This window comes from Trichoplax adhaerens, genomic scaffold (assembly GCF_000150275.1).
Source record: "Trichoplax adhaerens TRIADscaffold_3 genomic scaffold, whole genome shotgun sequence".
Taxonomy (NCBI): Eukaryota; Metazoa; Placozoa; class Uniplacotomia; order Trichoplacea; family Trichoplacidae; genus Trichoplax; species Trichoplax adhaerens.
The window spans coordinates 1,611,283-1,630,407 of NW_002060945.1; the positions used below are offsets into that span (position 1 = coordinate 1,611,283).

The window sequence follows — 19,125 nt, forward strand, 5'->3', positions numbered from 1 at the left end:
GACAAAATAAGTATAAGTATAATGCTAACGAAATAGTGTAGATGGAGATTACACGGCTGGATGGCAGCTCAATAACTTGTCCAATAATTATAATGTATTCTTTCCGTGACTATTTAACACCTTTCATGTTTTCAGGCTACTAAATTTAAATTGATATTTTTATGCACCTCCTTTTTAAATAATTATGAAAATATACATTCAGCCAACCACATTATTAATTGTAGCATAATATGGTCTATCTAACGCAAAATTTAGGCTTTTGTCATAAATAAGAAATTATAGTTTTAATATTGCCATGAATTGTCGTAGAACAAGTATTCAATTTCAATAATCCAGTCCAGCACATTATCAAAAGGTTAGGTCAAGAACCGAATGCAAAAAATTTATCAAAAATAATTTGAGCACTGGGTATTGTAATAGTATTTACTTTAACGTTCACTTTTAGCAGAAGTTATTACATGGTCTTTGAATATTTATATATAGTTATATTTATATCGATATAATTTTATGTACAACGATTAAAATCAATCAATTGATTCAATAAAGTAAGGCTACTTTGCTGTCAAGTCTTTTGCTTGCACTCTTGATAAATATAAGAATGTCCTCAAACTGAAAATCGTTGCATCAACCTGCATTTCACTGTAGTCCAATCTGTTTAATAAAATATTACATTATACATATATATATATATAAGAATGGTCTCTAAGCTATGCACATAAAACTAAAAGATCACCTGTCAAATTTTTCACGTAAAATTTTTAATTGCTGGCTTTCAATGGGCGTAATGGATTCTTCTAATTCTCTGATAGTTTCATCAATACTAACATTACCATCAGTATTAGCTAATACAGATTTCTTCATAGTCTTCAATCGCTCAGATTTGTCTAATAATCGCCTGTAGAAGAGTGACATAGTTATATTAATAGTACCATATCATACAAAACAAAATTGTAACATTTCACGTTGCCTGTTGGAGTTAACTTCCCAATCGCGTCTAATAATAGAGTTTGCAATAGCCTGTGGCAAGAATAAACATGCATTGAGAACATTGTCAGAATAATTTTTATTCACAAACGATTAGCTATAAATATTACTTGAGGAAATTAACAAGAGTAAGATACCTTGTATGATCGACTTAAAACTACAGTACAAGTATCCAAAATATCGAGACTAAATAGATGAAAAGTTTTAGAAGCAACACAATCCAGGCTGCGTGGAATCTCCTAAATCGGATAATAATTAATAGGGTCAGATAAGCCATGCCAAATATTAAATAACAACGTTGATTTAGTACCTGCATTCTAATGAATTTCTCAACCATTAAGGTATATAAAATAGCTTTAGCATCTTTTGACGGCAGCATAGCCATATCACAAATTTTTTTCTGCTCTAGGCTCTTTTTATGAACTATGATTCGAAAGATGCGACCAAAGTTTGAACCAAATCTGTATAAAATTATAATAATCTCTCAATCTATTAAAATGAAGTTGAATATCTAATATGCAATAAAATGGTTCTTCTTACCTTTGTTGTACAAGGCATTCTAAAGTCCTCTTTACTATTTCGGAAAAGATGTGGAGTATATCTGGATCACCAGTGTTAAGTTGCTAACAATCACTTATTTGCAAACAATGCTTACAAATTATAATATTACAAATCCACATTAAATATTCCGATGACTAAGAGTTGTAAATTTAAAGTGGTCCTGAATGTGTTAATTAATTTGCTTTAGCTAAAAATGCCAGTTGGTAAAGATACTGACTGTATAATCAGGACTGGTACCAGAAAGAATCTTGATAGTACACAAAATAAGCAATTGCCCAATATTTATGAAGTAAAGATTTAAATTTGTTAGCAAAAAGTCCCAACAATGAGCCATTCTTATTTCTAATCAAAATAATGATTGTTTTTAAGCTATTGATTTATTAGATTACTTTATCCTCGTATAAAATTGTCAAATATTCTTCTAGTATTGATTTGGTTACATTAACTTCTTTAGGAAGGTGAGATTTAATCTATAAATTAATCATAGCACAGTCGATGGTTACTGAAATTATTTACTTATCATGGCTATCAACAACTTACCTCCTTTAACCGAACTGCGTTTGTTATAATATCACTTTCTTGTGGATTAGCATCTAATTCAAGCATGCTCCTCATAATAGCCGCAGCAATCTATAATGAGAAGGAATCATTGAAGTAGTTTATGACAGTGGCATAACGCCACATTAAATTGAAATTTGTTAGCCTTTAGTATTTATTTTACTAAGGTAAGAATTTAGATGTAAGAGAAATTAGTATCATACATACCGAGTCATATTTTTTACCGATCACTTCAACAATCATCTATAATAAAACGTAAGACAGCAATCGTTTAGTTATTTAGCAAATGTTACTTATACGGCCAATATATGTCGGAATAAGGTCCGTTAGCGATAAAAGTAATACCTCATTTCTAAAGTGAATATGAAATCTGCTAAAGTTAATACGCCAAAAGGATTGTGATTCATCTATGGAAGGCTAGGATAAAAAGAGTGATAAACGGGTCAACAAATGACGTCGCTATAAGAAATGTAAGAATAGATGTAGTAGATTTGCTTACCATATAATTTATTTCATTCGTCCTTTTAAATCAATTTTAATTTTAAATAGAAAGAATCCAATTAAAGAAGACTAGTCAATAAAATAGCAATAAATCTGTAAGCTGATAACACTATTATTTATAGCTCCCTTACCCTTCTTCTAGATGAAGTCGTTTACTAACAGGAGCACTGGGAATATCTTCTGATCTTTGACGTTTATTACCTATTTATTGGTATGTGAAAATGTTGATAATTATATTATAGCATTTAAATGCAGTAAATCATGAGCCAAGTCGATTGTACAGGAATCGCCGATTGCGAGCTTTACTAATTCACAGATAAATGCTATCGTGTAATTTCAATTACCTTTTTTGGGCGTAGAAACCTCTTCACTTGGTTTATTATTGGTAGTAGGTGTCATTTTATCAACTTGTTCAACTTCACTTTTCACTAGCATTCTTCCACCCCCTACTTCGATAATGAAGTTATTTCTAGCTAATTCATCAAAAGCCGTATCGACTTCAGTGGGATCTATTTATCAAATTCAAAGTGCAATAATAAAATAAGCCATCATTCCGAGTAAATACATACTTACAGTACAAGGCGTCGAGTAGCAAATATACCTTGATAGTTATCTCTACGTATGATATCACTTAAGGAGTGACAACTGGCAATACTACAACAAGCTAGATTAATGAGTATCTCAGAGCATTCGATCTTTTACAGGAATATAAAAAGTTAATTACTAGCTTCAGTCAAGTAGTTGGTGAAAGCCAGGCCAGGCCTTTATAGTGTGGACTAGTATTATTAATTAATTTTATTATTATTAGAAGAAGCTCAATGAATTACCTGGAGGAGTATTATCTTTCTCTACGATGTCGGCTAATCTACTTTTTATTTGATCTAAGAGTTCGTTTTTGATTATTTGACCATTTAGTAGTATTTCTTCAACGATTAATTCAGCGATATCACCAAAGAGAAATTTGCTAGCGTAAATATAGCGAGGATACCGGTTGCATAACAGAATTCGATCGATCTTTAATCGATAGAGGTAGCCGTTGGTATTACTGAGCGTGTAATCAATCAGATCATGTTGCAAGAGGATACACAAGGAGTTTTTCACCTAATAAGTGGATCAGAAGACAGGAAAATAAGGGTAAAGAAAATGTTCAAGGTTATTTACCTGATGGATAATTAGAACTTTCCATCTTCAAGTCAATTTATTACACTATCATACACGTATTCTTTCATCTGGTAGCAAAGCAAGCATGCCTCCCATTCAAGATACAGACCTCATCCTTGCTCAACTTGGATCGTTGAATAATATCTCTCAGTGGTGCTCCACCTTTTTGAGCTAAACAGCTTACAACATGCTCTACTACTTCTCCAAATAGAAGTCGTGCTAACTTGATAACACATAAGTTGATATCAGACATTGGACAGTAATGCAATAAGTTAAGGACGCGGTTGGGAAAGATTGGCCTAATTTCGACCAGCTAACAGAAACCGTAAGATATCACGGTGTTGAGCAATTTTACGATACTGTACCGTACGGCACCGTACCATTACGAGACTGTATCGTACCGTACCGCGCCATACCGTACCGTAGTGCAGTGTCAGGCGTCGTGTACAGTGTACAGTACAGTACAGTATAACACTGCACAGTATACTGTACTGTAGGTGCAATACTGTACACTGTGCAGTTCGTGAATGGATCTCCATAGTTTGTTCATAGCTTGGACCATTTGAAGATGGATTTGTGATATTTTTAGAAGTGCATTAACGCTAGCATAACTTCCTACTGCACATTCAATCACATACTGTAGAGGCAAGAGAAAAGAAGTTCATTACAGATTTACAGTTGTTGTGCACGAAGGAGTTGTAGGATCAAGGACTGCTAAATAGAAAGAGATTACTAGAAGGATTAGCGTTTTAGTTTGCTGTGTAACGATCAAGTTGGTTGCGGGTATTAATTGAAGTAGTACGGTATAGTGGAGAGCAGTAGGAACACGGAGAATGAAAAATTCGACTGCTGTTTACTTGCATCTTGAGCTCGCAATCTTGTCTTCATCTTGCACATCTGAATAAAGTGTGAACATATTTCTTCTCATACCTTGGATATCTCACCTTCTTGCCATAGAGCCCTACTGCATTTACCATACTCGTATACTTGAGGTATAAAATAAAAGCTTAGGCAAAAAAGGTGTTGCAATAGCAAGGATCACTCTCCTTTCGAGTAGTCCCTGGTGATAGCTAAGCTAAAGGCAAGCCTATAGAAATATTCAGTTGGTTGGACTAGAATTGGCCTGTAAACATACTTATCATGAGGAAAGATAGGCAACAATACAAGCGTATCACATTCACAAAATCAATAAAAGAACTTGTAGTAAATGCGTTTGTTTCCTTAAACTGGAAATACGATGTTAATTTTACAATGCTGCCCATGATACGTGCCACATTTGCAAGCATTCATTTTTATCTTTTCATAAATAGCGAAGAAATTTATTAAGCCAGAAGGTGCTTCTTGAATTAAGCACTGAAGTCGTATTAGGCAGCCCAATTTAAAATTAATAGTTTATTCTCTTAACTTAATCTTGTAGTACTAATTTTACAATACTGCTAGCAGCAGCTCATTCTGACATAAAGTTACAATATATGCGACGTTTATAAATCAATTATATTACTTGTAGTCTATACAATAGAAAAGCTAATAAATGATGAAGTTGATCATAAAAAAAATATTACACTTAACTATTGGAACATAGTACTGAATTGCATTATACGGTATAACGATACTGTTGAACAATGTCGCTTCAGGAAGCGCCAGAAAGAATCAAAATTTTAACATTAAAATCCAACTTTGGATGTTACGTTATAATATGCAAATTAAAATGGTCATTCGATCAATATATCGTAAAGTGATAAGAAAGATGTACATTGTACAGCTGTCATCATCGCATTTTACAACATCAATGTCGTACATGACTAAACATTAAATTCAAACATAATTTGGGTATAGCTTTATATGATACAGTTAGACAATCTCAATTGTCCTTCCATCATCGCTAATATGTTTATAAAAAAGTGCAAATGATATTATCATACGTTGTTCCATTAATATTATCGCTATTTCTTTCAACATTTTCAAAGGACATAATGTCAAGTCTATTATTAAGATTACCGTAAATTAGACGATTTCGATCATGAAATAATAACACCAAATCGGATCAACAGATTAAATATATAGGCGTCTATCTACGTCAAGAATAAAATAGATGAAATGAATAGGATAGAGAAGCATATCTTGCTTTGGATTCTTAAAATAAAATCCAATAGATTATATTAGTCCAATTTCATACTAATAGCTCGAGTAATATTGTATCAAGGCATCGTTCAATCGTTATAAATAGAAATAAAAAAGTCATTCTGTAAGAAAAATAGTACATGTGATTATAAAAATAATACAGTCTTTACCTCAAACTTAATTATATTCAATCTTTTTAACAAAATAATATAAATTAAATAATTGCTAAAATACAGCCACGAATTGTCGTCTTTGGCGAAGGTAATACAATGCTTAAAAAGAATTTTCTTTACGTATTCACTCACTACATTCTACACTTAGTAAACTCTTATTACAGCAATCATCATTTTAAATAATATAAGTAGTATGAATATCGTTCTAAGAAGATGAGTTCAACCATTAACCAAAGATCTTGCGAACTTATCCATTACATTATGAACAGTGCAGAATAGTTCTTGTGCGCCAGCCTTTTTTCTATACCACTGCTAAATAATGGATGTAATTGTAAATGTTATAAAAGTAATTCTATAGTTGAGAAATTAATTTGCAGCCATATTAATTCGTTATACAGTACATAAAAAACCCAGACAACTACCAACCTACTACTTAGAAATTGAAGGGTTAAACTTTACTTACCTGTAGACAGAGTCGTGCTTTGTTAATCTTCTTCCTTAATAGCATCGACGTTTCCGTAACGAAAGCTTCTAGCTTGTACTCGATTCATCGATTCCCAAACATCAGCACCAAATAAGTGTGAAAAATCGCGTCGTAGAAACCCCATTATAACTCTATCAATTCTATACAAGATAAAATAGAATAAATTATGATTTAATAATAAATGCCTGTAAAATTTTTTATATTTATCATACTCGATTAATATAATAGTAAGCCTAAGCATTAACATATTATTACAGTTTGGAACAATAAAACCATGATTGAATAGCTGTCTAAACTAAATACCAATAATTAGCGCTAATTAATTGATAGATGGTACATTGGTCATACTTAGTAGGAAATTCCATCATCACGTTATGGCCTGCTTCTTCCACAATTTCAATATCAGATCCATAAATAACCTATAGCAGAAATGATGGTAGCATGAACATAAGTATGGCGTAATAATACTCTGAGATTATATGCAGTATTAGAACTTTGCATCTAAAGGTTAAGAAAACCAAAATTTAAAATGTGTTATCTTAGCGGTTATAATTTCTATTTTACCTCCTGCAATTTTAGATCCTCTTCAGTATCGACTAATTTATCCTGTTCACCATGGATAATTAAAACTGGCAGATGTAATTCGTGATAATAACTTTCATCTCCTTCCTCCCAAATCTAATGTAAATGATTATTTATCAATCACAATTTCGTAATTTTTAAATTATTCTCGTAATATGAAAGGGTATAAAAAATAAATATCGTGACACGATGATCTCATTTCCTTTAATAAGAATATTTCCTTATTTATATAGCAATTAACATCTGTGATCGCTACTTTGTGAATCTCACCTGTCCAAGCATCGTATGTTTAAGGGCGTAAGGGCGGACTAAAAATCCTCTCTTTTTAACTTTGACAGTATTATGCTTTGCATATGCATTCCTAATAATCATCATGAATAAAAAATGGACATATTTTGTTAATCTGGTCTAATATCATCACTTAAATTCCATAATGCTTTCTTATATGATGGCAGAAAATCAATCACGATAGAACATAAATCAGATAAAACTGTATTTTAAACTTAAACTATTAACCAAAATAAGAAAGCATTAATGAATAAAGATAATTTAGCAGTAAATTATAAACAATAAGACAGTGTATTAAACTCATAGATATGGGTTTAATATACTATTTTACTGTTAATACATCATAGTGATTAATAGACTTATATCATAGAACAGCATACATCTGCAAAAATATCACCCAAAATTTGTCATTATCTAGTATAATGCGAAAAAGTTGATTGAAATTACTTGAGAACTTTTAGTCATTAATTTTTCCAGTCATGCTCGAAGTAATTATAAATGATTACTATATTACACTGTTCCATACTTGAAGCAGGCTAGAAATTTTAAGCACAACAAGAAATTCATACTTGCAACATAGATCAATATATGAACACTAGGATTGGCCATGAATATATTATAGACTAAATTTATTATAGTATACACAGATCTATCATTATTGCTGTTCCAAAATTATGATACTGAGATAAATACCTTGACATAAGAAATATTATTAAAAGTTGTATATAATATTAATGCGTACCGGTTTAAACTCGATTGTAATTGAATGAAATTGATGTTTAAAAGGCGAATAATTAACGAGTGATAGACGTATATAATCAAGTACTAATAGTTCAATTTCACGAAATGAATATCTATATAATTAGAACCTGTATTATAGCCAATGGAAATGCTACTTTATCACTAGATGATACCATCTTTCTAACTAAAGGAACGTTTTCGCTAGTAGGCTCTAGTCAATGCTGTTACAATAATACAGTATAGCAAACACAGTAATCATAACCACAGCCGCTCCAGCACAGCAGGGATTTAGTACGGATACAAATTTGAGAGAAATAAAAGAATCAAGTAGATATTACAGAAAGTAAACGATGGTGGCACCTTTCCGATAATTGATGTTTAGTCGAGGAGAAGATTAAAGAAAAGGAATGAACGAGCTTATAAAAATTGACAATATCGTACCACAGCAACTAATTATAGACATGAGCCTAAGATTGTGTTCTCGATTGCTTTGAAGAAGCTAGTGATGTGAAATAAAATTATACGCTAATGTCTAGTCAAAGGTATAGTGACAGGCTAACTGATTAATATATAATAAGCATTTCAAGAAAGCTAAGAATGGAATGATTATTACGGTATCTAAAAAATGTAACTTTTCATAGAAAAACCCCATTTTAGTTCTTTTAATTTTATCCATGAAATACTGTATATAACCAGAAATTTTATTGACAGTAAAATATAGCTTTACAAATAAAATTCCGTATTAATTTTTAACTTACCTAATAAAATGCTTTGAAACTAGGGGAAACACACACTTTAATAAAAGCATAGGCGATGAAAAGATACAACCTGGATGAGGTTGCAATGGCGAGGGTAGACCACAGCTTATGAGAACTATTTTTAAAACGCGATTTTGCCTTTCTCTTGCCGTCAACGCGCAAAAGGAAGATCTATTTTAAATTATAAAATAATACAAGACATTTATGTTAAATTGAATATGAAATTCAAAATAGTAAATATCCTAGAATAGTAATATCTTATTCTACAGTATGAGAATAAGAAAAAAATAATACGCTAAGTCTGCGTATTGATAATGTTACTTTAGTAAATTAATTTTACAGTATAGAAAAATCGCGAAAGATAATTATAAAATAGAATAGATTATTTCCTATAGAACACAACAGACAGTGACAACGACATCATTGATTGTTACTATAATAGAATTGATATTCTGTCGCGGTGAATTAGATCTTATTGTTTGTATGCTTCACGAGCTTCAAGATATAAACAGATTGCTATTAAATGAAATTATCGGGATTTTCGGATTTGATTTTAAATGAATATAAGTCGAAAATGGATAATTAAACCAGGTGGTAAAAAATAAATACATCAGTACACGTTTTATAAGAAGCTAATTTAGAAAATATTGATTTCAGTAAAGCTATCTACTTTGAATTTTTAGATATCGTATTGATTGAATCTGTCTATTACGCAGATATAAATTAGCAGTTGATTATATCATTGATAGTCGTAAATTGAGGATGACTAAGTTTTAAAATAGTCGTGGTAGGAATATTCACTTCTATAAAGTATTTTAAAGGAATTATGCAGCTTATCAGATATATTGAAAGTTATTGGTGAACCAATAACTGCTGTTATCTTATATTGTTGCGTAAAATTTCTTCGACGCAGGCATTATATTTGATGAATAGTGCTATTATCGAAACCAATTCCTCATTACAGTACTTAAAATGAATGATAATCTTAAGGCAGTAGCAAAAAAGTAAGTCCGTCTTTAATGATAGGCTTATTTTTGACAGTATTGATGATAAATGAAGCATAAAAAATAAAATTTGGTGATGAGTTAATAATGTATGCCTACAAGTATGACCTTTGGCAATAGTCAACGCCTCCATTCGTTACGTAATAACGATATTAACCGGTTATTAAACAACTGATTTACTTACCCATACGAATGTCCAACCAAAAAATTGTTTTTACGATGGCAGTAGCGATCGAATATAGATAATACATCTTTACTCATTTCTTCAAAAGTGTATTTATTTTTTCCTCTCGGTGTATCACTGTTTCCATGTCCTAACAGATCTGGTGCAATGGCGATGTAACCATGACTGCTAAAATGTTCTAACTGTGATTGCCAGACTAAATGCGAACCTCCAACACCATGAATAAAAAATACTACAGGAGGATCAGCATTTTCCGATGTACTAGTATCATCGATCGTATTCAGATGATTTTCATCTGCCGGATTCGTTGCAGTTTGGCTATTTCTTCTTTTAATTGGTTTATAGATAGCAATATTTAGATATCGACCTAGTCGTACTTGAATTCTTCTAATATCAAAGGTGTAGCGTCGTGGTAATACAACATGTTTAACTTTATTTTTCTTCGGCATGTTTTATTATTAAAATAGATCAATTTTTCTGATAAAAAGTAAATGATTTATTGTAAATTAGGATTTATAAGCTATAGCATGAAGTGTATGACATGGATAGCGTAGTAGAAGTTTGTCATCAGTGGAGTAGCTAATTAATTACCGGACTAACAACTAGAATCATACAGTACAACGACGTCTACATATTTTATTTCACGTAGTAATTGGCTGCCGTTGTATCCATTCTAATCGACGAAGACGATCTCTCTTGAACAACTTGTAAGATCTTGTTTGGCCTATGATTAAAGGATATGATAACAAAATAATCTCATCATTGTCTACCGGAAAATCTGGACAATATTGTTATATTTTTCTTCTTTTACAACGTTGAAGGTGATCAAGCCAAGTCCAGATCGAAACGATGTTCTATATGGTATTCAATAGCAACGCCAACAAATAGCGGTAAACGTATCAAAACAGGAAAATATTGACTAAATATGACCAAGGTTAGCTATGATCAAGCTAGAAATATCCAAACAATTGCCTGTAACGGTAATAAATACTCGTAGATAAGCAATTTGATCCTCCCCGGATAGTGTACTCCTACAGTATATATATGTATACAAGCAATATGAATTACAAATACAAGTATACAGTATAACCTATTCTATAGTAAGGTCTATACTATACCTCTAGAGTCCACTAGTCATTTTGTTATTCTATTCTGATTACAATTGAAAATAGCAAGATGACCATGAAATAACAGTGGGATATCGATACTGTCACGTTTTCCTCTTTCAGATATGACCTCTATCATTCAATATCGATTTTAAATTGGTATTGAAGACAGCTGATTTCGATCCCTAAGCAGCCTTTTTTCAAGCGAAAAGGTACATGGTGACTATTATGAATATGTATTGAATCGTTTCCATGGCAATGGATGAAGACAAAGCGCATGTCACCATGCTAAAAACTAGAGAGCTTGGACTTGGAACAGTCTACTGTTGCTAGTATGAGGAAGTGGGATATTGTTCTGTATGGCATAGCATTGTACAGTAAATGTACACCCAATGTACAGTAGTCTAGCGTAGTAGGTGTTTTAGTAATGCCTGACTGTATATTAAGATGGAGTAAAGAAAGGCTTTCCAACCACCTTCTTTTAGGAACAAACCATGCAATAAGTATGGACGTATGGACAGTTTGGACACGTGGACCAGGCGTAATTGCAATTGCCAATTCATATTATTAACTTATACTATAACTGTAAATGCAAAGTTCCTTCGACTGTGCAATGCTGCCAAGAGACTATATGCAACTAGGCATCTTTACTAGCTCTACTGACAGCTAGGCAACGGAAGCAATGATCAATCAGTACTAAACTTCAATTAAATTCTAGTGGGTTTGTTATTGTCTAATCTTGATAAAATCATGCTAATTAATAAAGTAGCCTAATGAATGGATCAGTGTAGATCCAAAAGAGCTACAGGCTAGCTAGTGACATTCAATTTCCATAGCTGCTATCACAGCTGTTGCTCGAGCCGGCAGGTGCAGAATTGTGCAGCCATCAATCGTGTGACCCTATGAGGACAGTGTTGGCTGGCAGTAGATTATAACCCCGCTCAAATAAGTCAAGAATACAGTACAAAAGTACAACCTAAGTCAAAGAACAGGCTGTAACAAAGGGTTATAACTCAAATCGAAAACCAGGAATCACGAATAACCCGTGTTTTTTCCAACACTGTATATGGCTGGAATCCATATTGCAGATGATAGTCGAATCCGCTCGCAAATTATCACCGCTCGAACAGGCCGATGGTGCCAGTATAAATGAAGTCTTCACTTTCCTTTACGGTGGTGTGTATAAGCGAAGTAAATAGAATCTGCAGTACCTTGCCCACTGCACCGTAGAGTCTACAGTACAGGATACTGTACTAGGTTACAGTACTGTACTGTACACTGTACTGGACTGTATCGATCGATTTCGGTACGGTACCTTAATAAAAGAAGGCGGGCGAAGGCATAAGACAAGACTTAGGACACCTCCAGCTCATGACTCTGAATCATTCCATCTTGATCAGCTCTATATTTGCCAATAAATCTACTATCAAGTTTTCTATTCCTATTAAGCCTAGCTCAAACTACTCAATAACAACCAAGACAATTAATTGATCATGGAGTTTCGAATGATTCTTTTGGCTATCGTCACTTTTTTATTAGCTTATAATTATGATCTTGATCCAAATTCGAAAAGGGAAGCCGATACCATCCAAGGTTGGCAGCAACAGCTGGATTTAGACAGTGCCAATTCTCAAATTCGAATCGCTGTTGGGTAAATGATCTCTAGTTTAATGAATGATACAATAGATGATGGTGTTATTAGCTTACTATATGCAATAGAGCTGTAGAATCTACATGAAATATGATGGTGTTCATCTTTATTGCAAAGATGAACGATAGATTAAGGTACTCAATTCATTTACTCGTACGTTTGTAAAATGTACCAGCATGTCAGAAAGTTCCTGGAGATGCTATCATCCAAATTGTAAATGGCAATGTTATGTCACCATTAGAATGGATGCCCCAGATAATTCGATTAGGCTTGAATTTGATGTTTGAAACTGTAATTTAACCTTCATAAATGCAACAAGTGTACTTAGAATGGACGTGATAAATCACTCTAAAATTGTAAGACTTATCAGCGAAGTAAAGTAGTCAAATGGAATCAGATATTCAAAATACTATCATACAAGACACAATTTACCAAATGAGAAGTGACTGAGTTGACTTTTGTATCGGTCTAATAGATCACTTTAATAGATCTACTTCAAAGTTAAGAAAAATATGACCATATCAACATACTGTAGTATATTTGTTGTGATCTCTTACTGTTTGCACATCTGGATTGTTTTACAATAAACGTAATTAATTTTCATTCTAGATTGAATGCTAATGTTGACTTGATCTTACCCGGCGTTGATCTATTAAACGAGTTGGGAGCTAAACCTAATGGCACTAGTGATCATTTGTTATTGAGAAATGTCAACGATGTTCAAGACTGTTTTGCACGCTCCATGAAATCTTGCTCTGCAGCGGAAAGGACTATGGAATCTAGGACACTATATCAGGAAATTGTTGCCAGCGCCGAGAAAATTAAACTTGCTAGGGTATTTTATTGAGCCTCTCATTCATTTCAAGCATATGTTATTATAAGTGTTTATAATGTGAACTTGACTAAGGACAAATCTAATGGAATTTAGCATCGTATTGGAGGGAATGCTGCACTCTTGGGAGAAACTATAGCTAACCTTTTACCTAATGCATCAGTAAGTTCATTATTGAACCAATAGTCAGACTTAATAAATGGCCATAGATCTTAGCATAATATGATCTTGATAGAAAATTATAGCTATAACTGCACGTATTGCCATTGCTTTACTGCCATCCAGTATATTAATTTTACCGCATGCGGTATCTTGGTGTTATCGATTTTACTAGATATTACTTGTTGGACCTGTAGGCCCTAGGCTAAAATCCTTATTAAATCCCAGAATTAAGGTTCCTGTTGTTGCAGAGCAAGATGAAGTTCACTTAATTTTAGAATATGAAAGAGACGAGAAATGGGGTGATATCAAAGCTTCATGTGCTAATCGATTTATTATGTCCAACGATATTGCTAATTCCGACTTGCAAGCGATTGAAACTTTTGCTAAAAATCTAAAAGAATTTCAACCTAATGTGGTTGTTATCTCCGGCCTACACCTTATGGAGAATAAACCGAAAGAATTTAGGATGCGCAAGTTAAAAGCTATGATTGAGATTCTAGGCACTTTGCCAAGTCAAATCCCAATCCACCTTGAACTTGCAAGTATGGCGGATATCGATTTTGTTCGTGATGTTGTTAACACTCTCTTACCTCATATTAATTCACTTGGCTTAAATGAACAAGAGTTACACGCTGTTTCGCGTGCGTTAAATGGGCCTCATACCAAAGAGGATTGGACAGGAACTCCAGAGATTGCCCTTGTTGGTGACATCTTATACTGGCTACTACACAAATTCAGCCAGCTTGAGGATTCAAAATTATCCCGTATTCACTTTCATTCTCTAACTTATCACATAGTAAGCCAGCTAGCAGGAAGTTGGAATAATTCTTTAACTGCTACAGGAGCTGCAGCTCGATTAGCTGGTTTAAGAGCCTGTAATAGACCTGAAATTGTACCTCAAGAGGTTGAGTTACAACTTCCTTCAGCCTTTATTGTTTCTCTGACTAATTCTACGTTACGCCGATCTGCTATCATTTATGATCCTCGTAAACCTGTTAGCAAATGGAGCAGGGGTAGTATAGATATGTTCTTAAGCCCTGTATTGGTTTGTAAAAAGCCGAGAGAAACGGTTGGATTAGGTGATGCCATTTCTGGCACGGGCTTATTGTATTCGAAATTTATCAATTCGAAGATATAATCAATAATGATGTATCTTGTTACCTTTTATTAAATATATTGAATTTGCTGTCTTTAGTTTAAACTATTTCCATTTTAGATATTACCTATCCAGGTTATAAAGTATTTATTTTCTTTTACTGTAAATAATTATGAATGTAGTAAATGAGTAAAAACGATAGCATTATGAAATTTGTGAACACACTAAATTACGTAGAACTTCATAAAACTTTAACTGGCTTTGTCCCCGTTAAATTGTATTAGCTTATCCATGGTCGACAAACAATGCGTACTTTTTTCAATTCGAGAATATATTTTCCTTTAAATGGTAAAGCAACCAGGAAGTTATTATCCTGAAATGAATTTCGTAAAGTACTCGTACTGAATTTAAAAAGCTATGGCCATTTAGCCAACATCTGAATTATATAAGATTAAGCTGATTTGTATCTAATAATATAGAAAAAATAAAGTGTATCATGTATGATTTCAAATAAAACAATGTAGTTGCTAAGTAAATATAAGGAAGACAATTGTCTATGAGTATTTCATAATCAAGGAGGCGAATACAAATCTTTGATATTGTATCGCATTATGTAGTACTGTAGTACTATAGTTTTTAATTTATAATACTGTATTTCCATAACATGACTTATCACTAAACGATGAGTAGTAATCCAATAAACAGATTTAACTGGCTTACTCGCTGAAGATGATAATTTCTATGCGATTCGAAAATATCGATATAGGGTAGACGCAAGATAAGTGTCGCTTGATAATAGCTACGAAAGAAAAGTTGGCTTACAGAATTTGACAGTGTCTATAGCCATAAATTACTTGCTTAAATACATTAATGAAAACAGCTAGTTGTATTGTTTTGATATATCAGTTGTAGTACATACCGGTACTTAGTTAACAGATAAACTTATTTCTTTTCAATGCGTCAATATCGCGTAGACTAATAACTTAATACCTCATTTGTTCTCGTATATTTATTACTAATCGTTAAAGTAAATGATGGCTTCAAATTGTTTAATTTCATTTTATATCTGAAAGTGGTACATTTAGTAAACTTGGCGAATAATAGCTGTAGATAATGCAAAATTTTATTATTAGGAAGAGTCTATGATATGGCACCACTATACTCTACAGCGATTTATTGCAACTTATTTTATGAAGTAAAATACAATATTCAGTCAAACGTTCGCCCCAAATTCTTCCATATTCTAGGGTTCAATCGCATTATTAAAATTAAAGATTTTTGATCGCTGTCTGGTATCCCATTTAGAGTGTTTCATATATTATTAACTCGATTTGATAACTGAAAATACATTGTTTACTTAACTAATTACAGTAAATGCAGAACTAACTTTCTGTTAATCAAAAGCAAAGTACCGAGTATCTCGAATATACTGTAGTAAATTCGATTTATTTACCGCCTGAATAATAAGCAATATAGCGCAGGATTTAGGAATTAACGGATGTCATCCTCTTGATATTTTTTTTAAAATACGGTCATGAAAGGGCATGATTAATTTTTTCTCATAAAATGAAAGCTAGAAGCAAATTAAATGGCTTGACTATTAATAGTTTAGTAAAGCTAGATAGATAAAATCAGTATGCTGGAAAATCAACAGGTGGTTTTATTAATTATATCGTTTCCAATATCTACTCTCTGATAATTATTAGTAGTGAAAAGACCAACTCATTCAAAAGTTTCCTATTGACAGGGAGTGCTGGCTTTATCAGCAAAGTGTACATATATATCTTAAGTTTATATAATAGTAACTTAAATCATGAATAACAGGCAGAAATCAACGAAATAAAAATTAAGTTACGATCAAAATCAAAATTATACGCATGGCCATCATCCTATAGCAGTGTTTATATGTTATACTAGATTTGAGTTATAATCAGATAGAAAACCTTAAAAATTCTGTTATAGATGGAAGTATTAACAAACAAAAGGAAGTAATTGACGAATTCGATGAAAAGAGGACGGAAACATTACTTTAATCGCGTCAACGAAGAAGTATTACCTTCTTCTTGGACTATTGATCTCATAATTTAATTATAGATGATGACTTAAGTAGGTCCGTTATTAAAATTACAATTGGTGTCATTTATATTCTTACATTAACGAAATGACTACTGCCAATCAGAATGATAGCAAATTGAATGGAAAATCATAAAGGGATTTCAATCGACGTATGATGACGACAGCAAACACGGAAGTTTAGAAAAATTTATTTGTTTAAACCAGTATAAGATTCATTTGTTAATTTCTTGTTACGATTTTGACTCAATCTTAGGATTATTATCAGGCTATCAATAGGTCTTCAACTACTAGATTGATTTTAGTTGATATCGATCCGAGCAAATTGATACTACTATTGAGTCGATGAATACTTTCAAGTAGTAGCATCATCTTTTATTTCATCATTATAGGTGTTCATGATCGGTAAGGTTGTACTTAATTTGCTTTATAAATTTATGGAACACAATTCACTAATTAAGAAACAATCATACATCATCAGTCCATTACAATAACATTTTTTTTATTTTGATGGTAATCATAGAATAGAATTTTAAATCATATAGTAGAATACTATAAAGAGCAATTGATAGAAATATCCAGTCAGTAACTATTGTAATAGAACTTCTAATGACAGGCTAATCCTTATCATTTCATGAAAGGTTAGCTATCTAAGAGGCTTAATTGTCATTGTTTGACCTTTAATTACCTCTTAATATCACACAGAATAGTATATGAGAGGTCAATCGATGTACGATAGTTGTATCATTATTTCAATACTTTTCTGCACAATAAATTACGCATTTTATTTTCTTCAGGCCCTAGGCATCGAAAAACATCAAAAAGAGGCCGATCTATTGAACGTTTTTCTTATCATTAACTCTATTAAGCGAATCAATTTACATTTTTAGATAGCTACAACGATGATAATTATTAATGACGACAGCAACGGGCACAACCTATTAATGATAATTATGGATTCATTAAGTGACTGCTAAGATATTTCTTTTTTCATACTATTCTCATCAGTTCTATTAGGAGCACCACTTTAGGCTATTCTCCTCATCATTTGTCACCATAATGTAGATTAAGATTTGATTATAACTCTATAATTGCAGTTCTAGATGGCATAATAACATCTTGGCTAACTATCAGATTAAGAGGATTATTAATTTTGAAAAATAAAAAACAAACCTACCAATGATTAGCATTGAGAATAGAATAGAATGAGAACCTGAATAGATTAATCACATCAAGAGGATAACATCACACAATTGGACGCTAATTTTATTAAAATTTGATTTTTGGCAGTTTGCAGACTCGATTTAATAGAATAAATGAAATGATATTAAATGTAAACAAAAATAGTTTAAAGTTGAAAATCGACAAAATTCAAATCCATTCAACGGAATTAATAAACCATTTCCATTATAGTACTGATGTAACCTATACATAGCATATCTACGCTGGTTACGTGCATACTAAATTACGAAACGTTAACATTTATACCATGATATGCGATATCTGCCCATTCTATCTATTAACATAATGTACCATCTGCCTCATTTAGAGGTTGTTATTTATCCGCCATCAACTTAGTGAATAAATCTACTCCTTACAATCAATCTGTAATTGTAACACTAACAGAATTATATATAACTAACACTCGAATTACGTGATAGAACAACACCAAATGCCACATTTTATGTTTTACCATATATGAAAAACTGGCAGCAATAAGTGCAAAAAGGAATAGCAATGGCTGTATTAACTTATCTATGAATATATCGCTATCCCTATTTCATATAGTTTGAGATGGATCTGGTAATGGAGTATCGAAGAATTAGAGGGAAAAAGTGAATAATAAAATCATTCTCCATACTGCATTATAATAAAGAAAACGTATAAAGTAAAGTGTGGGATGGAATCAATAAGAGATAGGTGTGAGTAAAAAGCAAAAGAATCTGTTCCTCCTTGTTTTCTGGCTCATTTTAATTGGATTATTTGACAATGACCACTGTCAGTGCATACTTTGCTTAATTTATTATTCTCCAGTTATTTAGTTGAATAAGGTCATCAATGTCCTTGTACATCATTTCTACTGTCTTTCCTCGCCTACCGAATAA

The 19,125-nt window shown here is 32.3% G+C and overlaps 3 protein-coding genes across 3 annotated transcripts; 1 reads left to right on the forward strand and 2 right to left on the reverse strand.

The window, feature by feature from the left end:
• Nucleotides 1-729: 729 nt before the first annotated feature.
• Nucleotides 730-4,742, reverse strand: TRIADDRAFT_54190 (uncharacterized protein; the record flags this gene model as incomplete). Its single annotated transcript, XM_002110815.1, has 14 exons — nt 730-895; nt 956-1,017; nt 1,122-1,223; nt 1,295-1,445; nt 1,525-1,607; nt 1,935-2,015; nt 2,086-2,175; nt 2,311-2,346; nt 2,603-2,624; nt 2,736-2,805; nt 2,949-3,113; nt 3,432-3,705; nt 3,875-4,078; nt 4,710-4,742. 14 exons carry the CDS (start codon nt 4,740-4,742, stop codon nt 730-732), a joined length of 1,539 nt encoding a protein of 512 aa, XP_002110851.1.
• Nucleotides 4,743-6,544: 1,802 nt separating this feature from the next.
• TRIADDRAFT_54191 (uncharacterized protein) lies at nt 6,545-10,549 on the reverse strand (the record flags this gene model as incomplete). The annotated part of the gene is made up of 6 exons (XM_002110816.1): nt 6,545-6,683; nt 6,892-6,962; nt 7,108-7,221; nt 7,396-7,486; nt 8,913-9,083; nt 10,101-10,549. The coding sequence occupies 6 exons, from the start codon at nt 10,547-10,549 to the stop codon at nt 6,545-6,547; spliced, it is 1,035 nt and encodes a 344-aa protein (XP_002110852.1).
• Nucleotides 10,550-12,699: 2,150 nt separating this feature from the next.
• TRIADDRAFT_54192 (uncharacterized protein) lies at nt 12,700-14,989 on the forward strand (the record flags this gene model as incomplete). The annotated part of the gene is made up of 4 exons (XM_002110281.1): nt 12,700-12,857; nt 13,467-13,692; nt 13,786-13,851; nt 14,024-14,989. 4 exons carry the CDS (start codon nt 12,700-12,702, stop codon nt 14,987-14,989), a joined length of 1,416 nt encoding a protein of 471 aa, XP_002110317.1.
• Nucleotides 14,990-19,125: the final 4,136 nt, after the last annotated feature.